At 39.6% G+C, this 15581-nt stretch overlaps 1 protein-coding gene across 13 annotated transcripts in view; it reads left to right on the forward strand.

Annotated features, from left to right (window-relative positions):
- Positions 1-451: 451 nt before the first annotated feature.
- Positions 452-15581, forward strand: part of ZDHHC20 (zDHHC palmitoyltransferase 20) — an 82468-nt gene continuing 67338 nt past the window's right edge. For 3 of the 13 annotated variants that reach the window (XR_013447048.1, XR_013447050.1, XM_078070581.1), the window contains exon 1: positions 452-755. Coding sequence is in view for 9 of the 13 variants with exons in the window: in XM_078070581.1 (XP_077926707.1) it covers positions 638-755 (118 nt within the window). In the remaining 4 variants the exon portion in view is untranslated. The remainder of the gene's footprint in view (positions 756-15581) is intronic. The other 10 variants (XM_078070575.1, XM_078070576.1, XM_078070578.1 and 7 more) reach the window with 7 other exon arrangements.

Here is a 15581-nt window from a genome sequence, read left to right on the forward strand (position 1 = left end):
GCCCGCACGTTGGGTGGGGCACGGTCTGGTCCTGTTTGAAAATGGGCCCCAACTGGTTAGAGGCCAAAGGACCCCAGGAGAGCAAGTTCTGTAGGGAGAGGCCAAGGCCCACGAATCAGTCAAGGAATCATTTCCAGCAGCCTCCCGACGTGAGACGCAGTCCACAAAAGCCACTTCCTCCCCACCCCGTCAGCCATCCACGAAGTATGTCTCGTCTTAGGGACCACTCCAGACTCGCTTCCTCCTCTCCTCCCCCAACCTTCTCCTCCCGCTGGGCCATTCCGCCACGCCCCAAGGGCCGTCCCCAACGGAACCCCCGCCCCCACGCTCGGGCCCCGCCCCCGGAGGCGCGGGCGGAGGCGGGCGGAGGCGGGGCGGGCGTGGGCGCGGGGAGGGGGGCAGGGTGGGGGGCGGTGGGATGCAGGGCCGGGGCGGGACCTGGCCGGGCGCGGCGAGGGGAGGAGTCGTGAAGGGGACTCCCATCTTCTTTTCGGCGGGCTCTGTCTCGGAGGCGGGGCACCTGGGCGAGGAGCGGCCCGGAGCGTCCGAGTCGCCGCCGCCGCCGACGCCGCCGCCGCCGGGGGCCTGGCGCGCCCCTCTACAGTGGGGCGCTGGGTGCAGCAGCCGCCAGCGGAACATGGCGCCGTGGACGTTCTGGCGCTGCTGCCAGCGCAGCGTGGGCTGGGTGCCGGTGCTCTTCATCACCTTCGTGGTCGTCTGGTCCTACTATGCGTACGTGGTGGAGCTGTGCGTGTGTGAGTACCAGGCGGGGGCCGGGACCGGGCGGAAGGCCGGGGCTCTGCGCCCCGCGGGCCTGCGCCTGCCCTTGCGGGGCCGCGGGGGTCCGGCCCAGGCCCGGGGGGAAGCAGGCCGCCGCGCTCGTGGCTTTGTCACGGTGGTGCGGTGCGGCGCGGCCTTCGGGCGTGCGCGACACCCCGCGCCGAGCCGCACCGCTCCGACCGAGGTCCTGGCAGAGCGAGGCGGTGATAGCGTCCTGGGGTCTGCGGTCCCCCGCGGGCGTCTGGTTCTCCTGAGGTGGAATGCTCCGAGACGGGTTTTCCTCGAACGGAAGAGCCGAGCTTCGTAGAAGTTTTGTGTGTGTGTGTGTGAGTGTGTGTGTGTGTGTGTGTGTATGTTGCATTCTTTGCTTTTGTTAATGTTTTAAAATCAAGAAATCTGTTCCTCCTAGATTGCCTCAACAGCGCGAGAAGAAAAGCGTGTTACCTGAAGAGCTGGCTGGGGGGTGGGGGAAGGCAGGTGGTCTTTTCGTTAGCCATAGAAGACAGATGAGCGCCCGCTTCTGATTTTTGGTGGCACTGACCCATTTTCAAGTTTATTTCTTTTACGTCTGAATCCAGTAACTTATACAAAATATTACGTTAAGGCCGAAAGAATGAGTGAGATGAGATATAGCTCGATTCTCTTTTTTTCTTCGCTATTTATTATGGAGGTGTATATTTTTTTCATCCTCAGATTTTAAGGTATTGTTTTATTTTCGTTCCTGCCAATTCAGTTCCTCACCAGGTTCCCTGGGCTAAGAAAGGAGTAACACCGCAGTACACTTCAAGGATTTATGATACTGATTTGAATAGGTGGCCGTTAAGATTGAAGGAAATTGGTTGTGCTCAAAACACTGTTTGAGGGCTCCTACTGTGTTTGTGATAGTGATTGGTTCCTCTGCCTGAAGTTAATTGTTCATAGGCTTTGAGTGTGCAGCTATTTTAGGGTTATCCTAGCCTTCCGCTTCTGTGTGTGTCTGCTCTTTATACCAATTCTTCGTGACAACTTAGGACCAAATGGTAAGTGGTGTTTGTAAAAGCAATCCCTTGGTATCCCGGAATGATCTAGTTTTAGTCTCCAGGCCACAGCTCTCTAAAGGACCCTTGTTATATACACTTTTAAAAAAGAGCCACATGAGGTAGATTGATACTAATAGTATGAAATGAAAAGAAGTTGTACCACCCACTCCACTTGCAAGTGACAGAATCCAGACTTCTCCAGTTGTGGGTGGCTTTGGATTTGTACAACTGTCAAATACTTGGTTAAAACTGAGTTCTGCACATGAAAGAGAATGCTTTGGGTCAGAAAGTTTGAAGTAGGTTTTTAAATGAAAATAACCACCTTCAAGAAAATTATATTGTACCTATAGATATTTAATTTTAAGGAAAACTATCCCTGCAAATAGGCCCAGAATAAATTAGTTGTGGAATACATTTCCACATTATAGTGGAGATAATCTGTTGAATATTATTGAATAATGATGTTTGAATCAATGAAAATTGACTAGATTTAGGTATTTCTTGAAGCTACTTCCAAAAAGTGATAGTGATCATAGGATTCTCATCAGTTTATTATGGTACTTGATCTTATTTACTCTGAAGTGGGTATTTATTCCAAAAGTTGTACCAGTCTTTTTTAATTCTGTCAGAAGATTATTCCTACCCTATCCTAATTACACAGTGGTTTTGAAGTAAAGCTTCTGAAGGAACACTAAAAACGTGCATTTATGTTGAAATCGCACAGCCTGACCTATAGATCGTTTTTGTCAAAAAAAAAAAAAAAATCAAAGGTGAAGTTAAACATAAAGAAAGGGAAATGAATATGAATTGGGAAGTGCTGTGTGCTTGTGGGGATGGAGGGGACATTTTATTTTATTTTTAAACATTTTATTTATTTATTAGAGAGAGGGAGAAGGAGAGACAGTGAGAGAGTACAAGCGGGGAGGAGAGGGAGAAGCGGGCTCTCTGCAGAGCAAGGAGCCCGATGCGGGGCTCGATCCCAGGACCCTGGGATCATGACTTGAGCCGAAGGCAGACACTTAACAACTGAGCCACCCAGGCGCCCCTGGAAGGGACATTTTATGCATTCTTTCCTTTAATCCTCAATATCTCCGATCATAGGTATCTTCTACAGATGTAGGAAATAAGACTCTGAGCAAATAGGTCTTTGGTTAGGTCACGCAATTATTGAGTGGCTATTGCACTGTGATCCACATCTTTATACTATACATGTAACTTTTAGTGAGTCACTGGAACTGTAATTGTTTGTTCCATGATTGGGGGGGTAGTGGGTGGGGTTAAGTGGTTCCCCTTTTTGGAGATCATGACTTCAGTTAGGCTTTAGGCCCATCCATTAGAGATCATACCCCAGGATTTCATTAAGTTAAAACATTCTGCAACAATTAAGGCCCAAAGCTTGACAGAATTTTAAAATATTCAGCAGAACTCGGAGGGGGAGACGAACCATGAGGGACTATGGACTCTGAGAAACAAATCGAGGGTTCTAGAGGGGAGGGGGGTTGGGGGGATGGGTTAGCCTGGTGATGGGTATTAAAGAGGGCACGTACTGAATGGAGCACTGGGTGTTATACGCAAACAATGAATCATGGAACACTACATCAAAAACTAATGATGTATGGTGATTAACATAACATAATAAAATTAAAAAATGTAAATAAAATAAAATATTCAGCAGTGAAAGGTCTTATAGGGCCTGCACTTAATATTTCTAAGTTATCTGAGGTTAACTAGGGAGAATTTGGGAGATCTGCAGTATCACTGGACTGTATGAATCAGCATAAAACCTCATTCACTTTCATAGTAAAACTGTCTTTTAAACTACTTTTATATATTTATGTTTTCATAACATGGACCCTCCCACTGGAATATGTCAATATATAATTTTGCTGTAAATTGAGTAAGTATGAGTTTAAAGTGCCGTTTTAGCATTATTTATAATAGCCAAACTATGGAAGCAGCCGAAGTGTCCACTGACTGATGAATGGATAAAGAAGAGGTAGTATAGGGCGCCTGGGTGGCTCAGTTGGTTAAGCATCTGCCTTTGGCTCAGGTCATGATCCTAGGGTTCTGGGACTGAGCCCTTCATTGGCCTCTCTGCTGGGCAGGAAGTCTGCTTCTCCCCCATGCATTCACCCTCCCTGCCACCCCCACCCCCAGCTTGTGCATGCACACATGTGCACATTCTCTCTCCCTCTCTCTCTCAAATAAATAAGTAACATCTTAAAAAAAAAAAATTTGTGTGTGTGTGTGTGTGTGTATGCACAATGGAATATTATTCAGCTATAAAAAGAATGAAATCTTGCCATTTGCAGCAACATGGATGGAGTCAGAGGGTATAAGGGTATAATACTAAGTGAAATAAGTCAGAGAAAGACAAATACCATATGATTTCACTCATGTGGAATTTAAGAAGTAAAACAAATGGACAAAGTGGGGGGGAAAAAAGGAGACAAACCAAAAAACTGACTCTTAATTACAGAGAACAGATAGTTACCAGAGGGGAGGTGGGTAGGAGGATGGGTGAAATAGGTGAAGGGGATTAAGAGTATACTTGCAGGGCGCCTGGGTGGCTCAGTTGGTTAAGCGACTGCCTTCGGCTCAGGTCATGATCCTGGAGTCCCTGGATCGAGTCCCGCATCGGGCTCCCTGCTCGGCAGGGAGCCTGCTTCTCCCTCTGACCCTCCCCCCTCTCATGTGCTCTCTCTCTCTCTCATTCGCTCTGTCTCAAATAAATAAATAAAATCTTTAAAAAAAAAATAAAATAAAATAAATAAATAAAAAAAATAAAAATAAAAAATAAAATAAATTAAAAAAAAAGAGTATACTTGCAGGATGATGGGTATTAAGGAGGGCACATGTTGTGATGAGCACTGGGTGTTATATGTGACTAATGAATCGCTGAACACTACATCAAAAACTAATGTGTTGGCTAACTGAACATATTTAAAAAAAATTTTAAAAATATACTTTCAGTTCTTAAAAAAAGTGTATACTTGTCTTGATGAGCACTGAGTAATATGTGGAATTGTTGGATCACTATATTTTACACCTGAAATTAATATAACACTATATACACAAGTTGAAATAAAAAAAAAGTGCTGTTTTAATAATTTTTATAGAATTTTCTTAGCTTCTGGTATTTTTTTTTATCAAACTAGATAGGAGAGAGTGATTATAATTACATCTTTATTGTGTTTATTTAATGCTCATATAAATGTCCAAAAAGTTAAATAATTTGTCCAAGGTAATACAACTAGTAAATGGCATAATCATCATTAGAAGTCAAGTGGTTTGGCTCTAGAGCCCACGCTTTTAAAATTAACTACTATGCAAGACTAGTCTACTTGGTTATCCAGGTCTGAACACTCATGGCAGATTTCAGTCTTATCTATGATCTATTTATATAAGGTAATTTTCTCCTAAAAGGTAGCAGCAGAGTGTTCCTAAATAGCTCAGCCAAAAATGCTGGCCCAAATTTATAAAAGGCCCTCATTCCTTTTCAGCCTCTATAACTTATAAGTTATATAAGTTATATGTTATAACTTATAACTATAACCACACACACACATATAAAATGTGTACTTTTACTACTAGAAGGAGTAATATTGAAGACAAAATTAAGAAGTAATGACCCTAAGATGGCCATCTCACAGGGGAGAAGTAATGATTAAGTAATTAGTAATATTGGCACTTGACATTAAATTAAACTGAAATCATCTTTTGATTTTCTCCCGAGGTTGAAATTTAAACATATGAATTTATGGGTGGATTGACCAACTTTTACACTTTGGTCAAGATGGTTATTTTCGAGGAAAGTACTAATTCAGGCTCCCAGGGTTTTATGAGGACATCTTGTTCAGGTCATTTAGAATTGTCAGTAGTAGATGTGTACCTCTTATTTGACATGTAGAGGATTTTAAAGCCCAAAAGATTTTAGAGATGATCTAATCCATTTATTTTACTTCTGAGAAAACTGTTGTGTGGAAGAGCTATGTGGTTTGCCCAAGGATGGATATGCCTCTTACCTCTTTTCAGAGAGACATATGTAGAAATGTGACCTCAGACTGTATAGCTAATATTCCTGTGCCTCCTTCATAATTTCTTCAAATTTAGAATGAGACAAGATAAATAGCTTAAATATCAACATTGAGCACAGTGTCTTGCCAGAGTTAATTCCAGTGTTTTTTATTGGTTTCAAAACAACCAGCTTTTGATTTCATTGATTTTTCTCTATTATTTCATTTTCTTTTTCATTGATTTCTTGTCTGATATGTATAGTTTCTTTCCTTCTTTTACTTTGGATTTAATTTGCTCTTTTTCTAGTTTCTTAATGTGGAAACTGAAGTCACTGATTTGAGTCCTTTCTTACGTATTTAGTCCTATAAATTTACTCCTAAATAATGCTTTATTCACTTCCCATCAATGTTGATATGTTGTACTTTCATTTTCATTCAATTAAAATTATTTTCTAAATTCACTTTGGATTTCATCTTTGACCCATGGGTTATTTTAGGAGTATGCTAATTTGCAGTTATTTGAGGATTTTCCAGATACCTTTTTGTTACTGATTTTGAATTTAATTCCATGTGGTCAGATACCTTGCATGACTTGAGTCCTTTAAAATGTACTCAGGCGGGCGCCTGGGTGGCTCAGTTGGTTAAGCAACTGCCTTCGGCTCAGTTCATGATCCTGGAGTCCTGGGATCGAGTCCCGCATCGGGCTCCCTGCTCGGCAGGGAGTCTGCTTCTCCCTCTGACCCTCCTCCCTCTCATGCTCTCTGTCTCTCATTCTCTCTCTCTCAAATAAATAAATAAAATCTTAAAAAAATAAAATAAAATAAAATGTACTCAGGCTTGTTTTATGGCCCGAAATGTGGGCTGTAGTGGAAGCATTTCTTGTGCATTTGAGAAAAATGTATTCTGTTGTGTTCAGCGGTGTATTTTGCTGTTGGTTGTTGGGTAGAGTTTTCTATTATGTCATAATGTGCCATAGATGTTAAGGCAAGTTGGTTGACAGTGTTGTTCAAGTTTCCTATGTTCTTGCTGATTTTCTTTTCTTTTCTTTTTTTAAGATTTTATTTATTTACTTATTTGAGAGAGTGAGCATGAGCTTGGGGGGGTGGGACAGAGAGAGAGGGAGAAGCAGGCTCCCCTTGAGCAGGGAGCCCAATGGAGGGCTCAATCCCAGGACCCCAGGATCATGACCTGAGCCAAAGGCAGACACTTAGCCAACTGAGCCACCCAGGCACCCTACTGATTTTCTGTTTGTTCTATCGATTAATTATTAAGAGAGATATGACTATAATTATGGATTTGTGTCTATCTCCTTATAGTTCTGTCAGTTTTTGCTTCCTGCATTTGCAGCTCTGTAATTAGGTACATACAATGTTTAGGATTATAGTGTTCTCTTGATGAATTGACCCTTTGTCATTATGAAATGACTTTCTTATCCCTGGTGATATTATTTGCTTTGAAATCTAGTTTGGCAGATATTAACAAGCCCACTAATCTTCCTTTTGATTAGTTTTAGCATGGAAGGTCTTTCTCTGTCCTTTTATTTTAACTTGTTTATGTCTTTATATTTAAAATGCACTTCTTGGGCGCCTGGGTGGCTCAGTTGGTTAAGCGACTGCCTTCGGCTCAGGTCATGATCCTGGAGTCCCGGGATCGAGTCCCGCATTGGGCTCCCTGCTCAGCAGGGAGTCTGCTTCTCCCTCTGACCCTCCCCCCTCTCATGTGCTCGCGCTCTCTCATTCTCTCTCTCTCAAATAAATAAATAAAATCTTTAAAAAAAATAAAATGCGCTTCTTGGGCACCTGGGTGGCTCATTTGGTTAAGCAACTGCCTTTGGCTCAGGTAATGATCCCGGGGTCCCGGGATTGAGTCCCACATCAGGCTTCCCTTGCTCTGCGGGGAGCCTGCTTCTCCCTCTCCCTCTCCCTGCCACTCCCTCTGCTGTGCTCTCTCTCTGTCAAATAAAATCTTAAAAAAATAAAATGCATTTCTTGGGGCACCTGGGTGGCTCAGTCAATTAAGCATCCAAATCTTGATCTCAGCTCAGGTGTTGATCTCAGGGTTGTGAGTTCAAGCCCTGCACTGGGCTCCAAGCTGGGCGTTGGAGCCTACTTAAAAAAAAAAAAAATGCATTTCTCATAAGCAGCCTATAGTTAGGTCTTGCTTTTTAAAGTCAATCTGAAAATCTGTGGCTTTTTTCCCTTTTTTTTGTTGTTTTTGTTTGTTTATTGAGTTACAGTTGACGTATAACATTATATTAGTTTCAAGTGTACAACACAGTAAGTTAATATATAAATATACTTGGTATAATTAAATAAAATGATCACCACAATAAATCTGGTTAACATCCATTAACCACACATAGTTACATATTTTTTTTCCCTTGTGTTGAGAACTTTTAAGATTTACTCTCAGCAACCTTCAAATATACAACAGTATTATCAATTATAGTACGATCTCTTTTAGTTGGGGTGTTTTGACCATTTACATTTAATGTAATTATTGGTATAGTTAGGTTTAAGTCTTACCATTTGCTTTTTTTTTTTTTTTTAATCTGTCCTATCTATTCTATGTTCCCTTTTCCTTCTCCTGCCTTCTTTCGAGTTATTTAATGATTTTTGACTTTTGAGTTATTTTTTATGATTCTATTTTCTCACCTTTGTTGGCTTATTAGTTGTAACTCTGTTATTTTAGTGATTTGTTTTAGGATTTATAGATTACATCTTTAATTTATTATAATCTACCTTCTAGTAATATACTACTTCACATATAGTACCTTATAAAAGCACTTTTCCAATTCTTCCCTCCCAGCCTTATATGCTATTATTATTTTTTTTTTTTTTAAGATTTTATTTATTTATTTGAGAGAGAGAATGAGATAGAGAGAGAGCATGAGAGGGGGGAGGGTCAGAAGGAGAAGCAGACTCCCCGCTGAGCAGGGAGCCCGATGCGGGACTCGATCCCGGGACTCCAGGATCATGACCTGAGCCGAAGGCAGTCGCTTAACCAACTGAGCCACCCAGGCGCCCGCCTTATATGCTATTATTATGCATTTTTTATATTATAAAACTCACTGTATTGGTATTATTTTGTTTAAACCATTTATTATCTTTTAAAAAGATTTAAACAATATGAAAACAAATCTTATATATTTAACCATGTTGTTACCATTTCTGGTACTTTTCTTTTTTTATAGATCCAGATTTCCTTCTCATGTCATTTCCCTCTACCTGAGGGCTTTCTTTAACATTTATTATAAGGCATGTCAGTTGGTGATGAATTATTTCAGCTTTTGTATGTCTATAAACATTTTTATTTTACCTTTTTTAAAAAAAAAACTTTATAACGTGTAATTTACATACCATAACATTCACTCATTTGAAATATAAAATGCAGTGGTTTTCAGTAAATTTACCAAGTTGTGCTGTTATAAGACCATTCATTTTTAGAACATTGCAGTCACCTTTGTCAGATCCCTCATGCCTAATAATGGTTAATTCCTGTTCCCAGCCCCAGGCAACCTCTAATCTGTGTTCTGTATCTGTATGCCTTTCTTGGACATCTCATGTAAATGGAGTCATACAGTAAGTGGTCTTTTGTGTTTGGTGTCTTTAACATGTTTTTGAGGTTTCTCTGTGTTGTAGCATGTGTTGGTATTTCTCCCCTTATTCTCTACTTCACATCTAATTTGTATTTTTCTGTTTTTAAAATATATTTAGAGCTTTATTTAAGAATATTATTTCTTGTAAGCCTCCACAAATCATTTGTGCATTGAATTAGAATATAAATTAAAAATATATACTATTATTATCACATTTAAGTATTTGAAAAATCCTGCTTACAAGATTTCAGTATGTATGGGTCTTGGTCATCTTTGCATCTACTAGAGAGTCTAATTACTAATAAACATTCAATTAATATGTGTTGACTTGAATAGAATCATACAGTCATAAACCCACTTGAATCATGTTTGAATATATTAGAACAAACATCCACAATAACAATATTAATTAAATTATGATTACCGTACATATATTTCAGTAGTCTTCAGGGTTAAAGCCTGGATGATCTTGCTTATTGGTTATGGAGTCTTTGTTTTGGATAATGAAACAATGATTCTTTGAAATTATACTGATATTATTTAGAAAAAAAACTAGTTCCCTATATCTCATCCCCAGTGGTTGACATAATTATAGGAAAAGTTAAGATGTGAATTAGGATATTTTTAAAAACCTTCTTATTGGGGCGCCTGGGTGGCTCAGTCGTTAAGCGTCTGCCTTCAGCTCAGGTCATGATCTCAGGGTCCTGGGATGGAGCCCCGCATCAGGCTCCCTGCTCGGCGGGAGGCCTGCTTCTCCCTCTCCCACTCACACTCCCCCTGCTTGTAGTCCCTCTCTCACTGTGTCTCTTTCTGTCAAATAAATAAAATCTTTAAATAAAAAATAAATAAAAACCTTCTTATTTTGTTATTTCCCATCTGCTTTCAGATGCTGGAGTATAGTAATATTCTATATAACTTGCCTTTGAAAGCTGTAGTGCCCTGTGAACCTTTTTATTTGCATTCTATAATTATCCCAGTCTTCTTTCCTTTTTTCTTTTCTTTTTCTAAAGAACAGATTTTTTTCTTTTGACTGCTAATGAATTAATTTGTTCTTATGTTATTTTCTGTTGATACCAGAAAGCAAACTGGTCTGAGAGAGCTCTATAAATATATATCCAAAAAACCCAACCCAAATGAACAAAAAGAGCTTTTGTATTTTCTTCCATATTAACTGAACCTTCTTTGGGTCTTCCCTGTTTCTTATAAGACAAGATACATGAAGGAAAAGGTGCCGGGCAACTTAGAAACCATGGCAGACTATTTGGAAGAAGACCATTATGCCCTAGTGATACAAATAAAACTTTCCTTCCCCCTTGGCCTATTCTAGTTTGTGGCAAAGATAGCATGCTAAACTCCAGACTAACCATCTACTTGATATCTCTACTTGGATATCTAATAGGCATCTCAGACTTACCACATCTAAAACAAAAACTCCTGAGTTATTTCTCTCTCTGCTCCCCTCCCCCCCAACTCCTCCTACCCTAGTTCAGTAAATGAGTTTCATCCTTCTAGTTTCTTGGCTGAAAAATCTTCCCATATCCAGTTAATTAAGAAATCCTGGCATTAAATCCAGCTGCTTACCACCACCATGGAACTATATTCATTCAAGCCACTATAATCTCTGTCTTGTGGAGCAGATTGAATAACATGACCACAATAATTTGTACCTCCTCCCATCAAGACAGGGAGTCTTTTTGCCCACCCAGTGAATCTGGGCTGGCCTTGTACTTGCTTTGATCAATAGAATGTGGTAGAAGCGATGTGTGAGATCTAGAGCCTAGGCCTCAAGATAGCATGGATCTTCTGCCTTAACTCTTTTGAAACTGGCTGCCATGTAAGGGAGAACAGGCTAGACTGTATGGAGAGAGAGGCCCAACCAAGGTGAGCTAAGTGCCAAAGCCCCTGATGTATGAATGAGGCCATCTTAGAGTCTCCTGCCCCAGTTGAGCTGCCAGTTGAGTATAACTAGTAGAAAAGCAGTCCGGCTGATCATAGCCTGAACTGCTGACCCACACAATTACAGGAAATAATACTTGGTGGTTGTTGAAGTCACTAAGTTGTGGGTGGTTATCACATTATCTATATAATTATAGTACTATACTCTTATATTTTGTCTCTCCCTCGTCACTCCACCCCCATCCTCACCCTGTACCTTGTCCATTCTCCACAGAGCAGCCAGAATAGTACCTTTAAAATCAATACCAGATTGGTCACTCCTCTTCTGAAAACCTTGGCTGGTTTCCTGTCTTGTTCAGTGGAACACCTAAAGTGCTTACCATGGCCTCCTCCCCTCATTACTTCTCTGATATAATTTCCTCTCCACTCTTCCTTTGTTTCTACAGCTGTCACACTGTCCTCCTGGCTATACTTTAATACTTGTTGAATGATCTTCATAAATCATTTACCCTCTCTGAATTAATGTTCCTATGCTATAAAATGGAATAATACCTGTCTTACAAAATAATGTAAAGTTCTTAGCGGAGTAGCCTTTCAGATATTACTGGAGATAGGGAGATTTAAATAGCCACTAGCATATTTTTTCTTGCCTTCCTTTTTTTGTCCTTTTTTGGTAGTTTTCTTTGTTTCTTTATTTTTAATTCTTAGTTTTTTTTAAAGATTTTTATTTATTTATTTGACAGAGAGAGACACAGCAAGGGAAGGAACACAAACTGGGAGAGTGGGAGAGGGAGAAGCAGGCTTCCTGCAGAGCAGGGAGCCCGATGTGGGGCTCAATCCCAGGACCCCGGGATCATGACCTGAGCCGAAGGCAGACGCTTAACGACTGAGCCACCCAGGCGCCCCTCTTAGTTTGTTTTTTAACCTCCTCTCTCCATCTTTAGTGAGTGAAAGCATATTCTCACAGTCTTTTTTTCAATATTCTCTTCTTATTGGCTGTATTTGAAGATCATATTGCAAAAGCATGTACCCATTTTGCATGAGCTGCTGGTTGTGTCCAGAGTATGTGTGTGGGAGAATATGTTGTTTAAGGGAGGGAGGCTTTCACATAATGTGGGACTTTAAGAAGATTAATACCTGACACTATTCTTATAAGCATATAAGCTACACAGATTTAGGTATTGCTGAAATATGCAGCATATCTTCTTAAGCAGATGGGCACCTACACTTAACTGAAATAGTAGGTCACAAATAATGGTGATTATGGTTTTATGGAGAATAGATTTCTCTAACAGAGAGATCCATATTCCTTGATGATAAAGATGGTTTAAAATTGTTTTTAAAACATTTCTGTTCTATGTGTTTTCTCACTCTTTCCAGTGTTTCATTATACTTATTAATGTGGACTTTGGCCCACCCAGTTGGAATCATAGGAGTAATTTTTATTAACATACTAGTTGAACAACATATAAAAATAAATATGAACTTATTAAATGTGAAGTCTTCAAGGAGGCTTTTTAAACTAATTGCATGAAAAGGATATCATCAGCACCTGATGGAAATAATAACACCAAAATGTTATTGTGTATGTTGATTGCATGTATCACTAGTGTGAATTTATACTGGTTTTTTTCTTCTTCTTGTGTGGTTCTTATTTTTCTGTGGATAACGTATACTTTTTACAAATATTTAAAAAGGAGAAGTGGGGGGTCATGGCTATGACAAATACCATGTACACATATGCAGTAGCTTTCTAACAGTATATTGTGTTCCCCAAAAATGCCAGCATGAATCTTTTAAAATCCAAGGCAAGTTTATTACTCCTCTGTTCAGCACCCTCCAGTGGCTTTCCTCTTTGCTCATAATGAAATCCAAAGTTCTTTCTCTAGTCTCTAAGGCCCTAAATGCTCTGATCTGCCACTAATTTTGACTCATCTCTTCCTTTGCCAACTCTGCTTCAGCCAAACAGGCCTCCTTGCTTTTCATCTATCAGGCCATGCATGGTCCCACTTGAGGACCTTTGTACTTCCTTCTCTTTTCTGTTTGGGATGATTTCCCCCCAGATTCCACATGGTTAGTTCTCTCCATCTAGATTTCTTTTAAAATACTCAGCTGTCAAAGAGGCTTTTCTGACTACGCCATGTAAAATAAGTACTTCCTCTTTCACTTTCTCCCTACCTTGCTTTGTGCTTATAGTATTCTAGGTGCTGTATTTGGCACTAGGAATACAAAAATATATAAATGTGCATGGTCAAATGCATTTAGACTTCAAATAGTAGTCCCTATCTTTAATATTATAGTGCTCATTTGCATATTATAAGTTTTATTTTTAAATTCCAGTGTAACTAACATATAGTGTTATATTAGTTTCAGGTGTACGATATAGTGATTCAACAGTTCCATATATTGTGCTCATCAAGATAACTGTACTCTTAATCCCCTTTGCTGATTTCACCCATCCCCCCCACTCACCTCACCTCGGGTAACCATCAGTTTCTTCTCTGTAGTTAAGAGCCAGTTTTTTGGTTGGTCTCTCCCCCCCACTTTGTTCATTTGTTTTGTTTCCACATATGAGTGAAGCCATATGGTATTTGTCTTTCTCTGGACTGGCTTATTTCACTTAGCATTATACTCTCTAGATCCATTCTTGTTGCAAATGGCAAGATTTCATTCTTCTTTATGGCTGAATAATATTCTGTTGTAAATATTTATCACATCTTCTTTATCCATTCATCTGTTGACACTTGGGCTGCTTCTATACTTTGGCTATTGTAAATAATGCTGCAATAAACATAGGAGTGCATATATCCCTTCAAATTAGTGTTTCCATGTTCTTTGAGTAAATACCCAGCAGTGTGATTCCTGGATCATAGAGTACTATTTTTAATTTTTTGAGGAACCTCCATAGTGTCTTCCATGGTGGCTGCACCAGTTTGCATTCCCACCAACAGTGCACAAAGGTTCCTTTTTCTCCACATCCTCACCAACACTTGTTTCTTATTTTATTTTAGCCACTCTGACAGGTGCGAGGTGATATCTCATTGTGGTTTTGATTTGCATTTCCTTGATGACGAATGATGTTGAGCATATGTTCACGTGTCTATTGGCCATCTGTATGTCTTCTTTGGAGAAATGTCTGTTTGTGTCTACTTCCCATTTTTTAATTGCATTTTTTGGTGTTTTTTTTTTTTGGTGTTGAGTTGTGTAAGTTCTTTATATATTTTGGATACTAACTTGTTATTAGATATGTCATTTGCAAACATCTCCTCCCATTCAATAGGTTATCTTTTAGTTTTGTTGGTTGTTTCCTTTGCTGTACAGAAGCTTTTTATTTTGATGAAGTCCCAGTGGTTTATTTTTGCTTCTGTTTCCCTTGCCTCATGAGACAGATCTAGTAAGAAGTTGCTATGACCAGTGTCAAAGAGGTTTATTGCCTGTGCTGTCTTATAGGATTTTTATGGTTTCAGGTCTCAATATTTAGGTCTTTAATCCAGTTTGAGTTTATTTTTGTGTATGGTGAAAGAAAGTGGTCCAGTTTCATTCTTTTGCATGTGGCTGTCCAGTTTTTCCAACACCATTTGTTGAATAGACTGTCTGTTTCTCATTGGATATTCTCTCCTGCTTTGTTGAAGATTAATTGGCCATAGAATTATGAATTTATTTTTGGGATCTCTGTTCGTTTCCATTGATCTGTGTGTCTGTTTTTATGCCAGTACTATACTGTTTTGATCACTACAGCTTTGTAATGTAACTTGAAGTCTGGAATTGTGATACGTCCAGTTTTGTTTTTCTTTTTCAAGATTGTTTTGGCTATTTGGGATCTTTGTGGTTCCATACAAATTTTAGGATTGTTTGTTCTAGTTGTGTGAAAAATGCCCTTGGTATTTTGATAGGGATTGTGTTAAATACGTAGATTGCTTTGGGTAATATAGACATCTTAACAATATTTGTTCTTTTGACCCATGAGCATGGAATGTCTTTCCATTTCTCTTTGTGTTGTCTTCAATTTCTCTCGTCAGTTTTATAGTTTTCAGAGTACAAGTCTTTCACCTCTTTGGTTAAGTTTATTCCTAAGTATTTTATTCATATTACAAGTTTTAAGAAGCCCTGCTATAATTAAGTATCTAAATCTGTTTAACCCAGTATTTTTCTAAACTTTTTTTTGCCATAATTTTTTTTTTCATGAAACACCTACTTAAATCCTTTTAGACTTAGACAGTTGTTGATCTTTGGGAACAAAGCTCCCAATAGTGGTGTTGGGGGGAATGGGGA

The sequence above is a fragment of the Halichoerus grypus genome, chromosome 4, assembly GCF_964656455.1.
Source record: "Halichoerus grypus chromosome 4, mHalGry1.hap1.1, whole genome shotgun sequence".
Lineage (NCBI taxonomy): Eukaryota > Metazoa > Chordata > Mammalia > Carnivora > Phocidae > Halichoerus > Halichoerus grypus.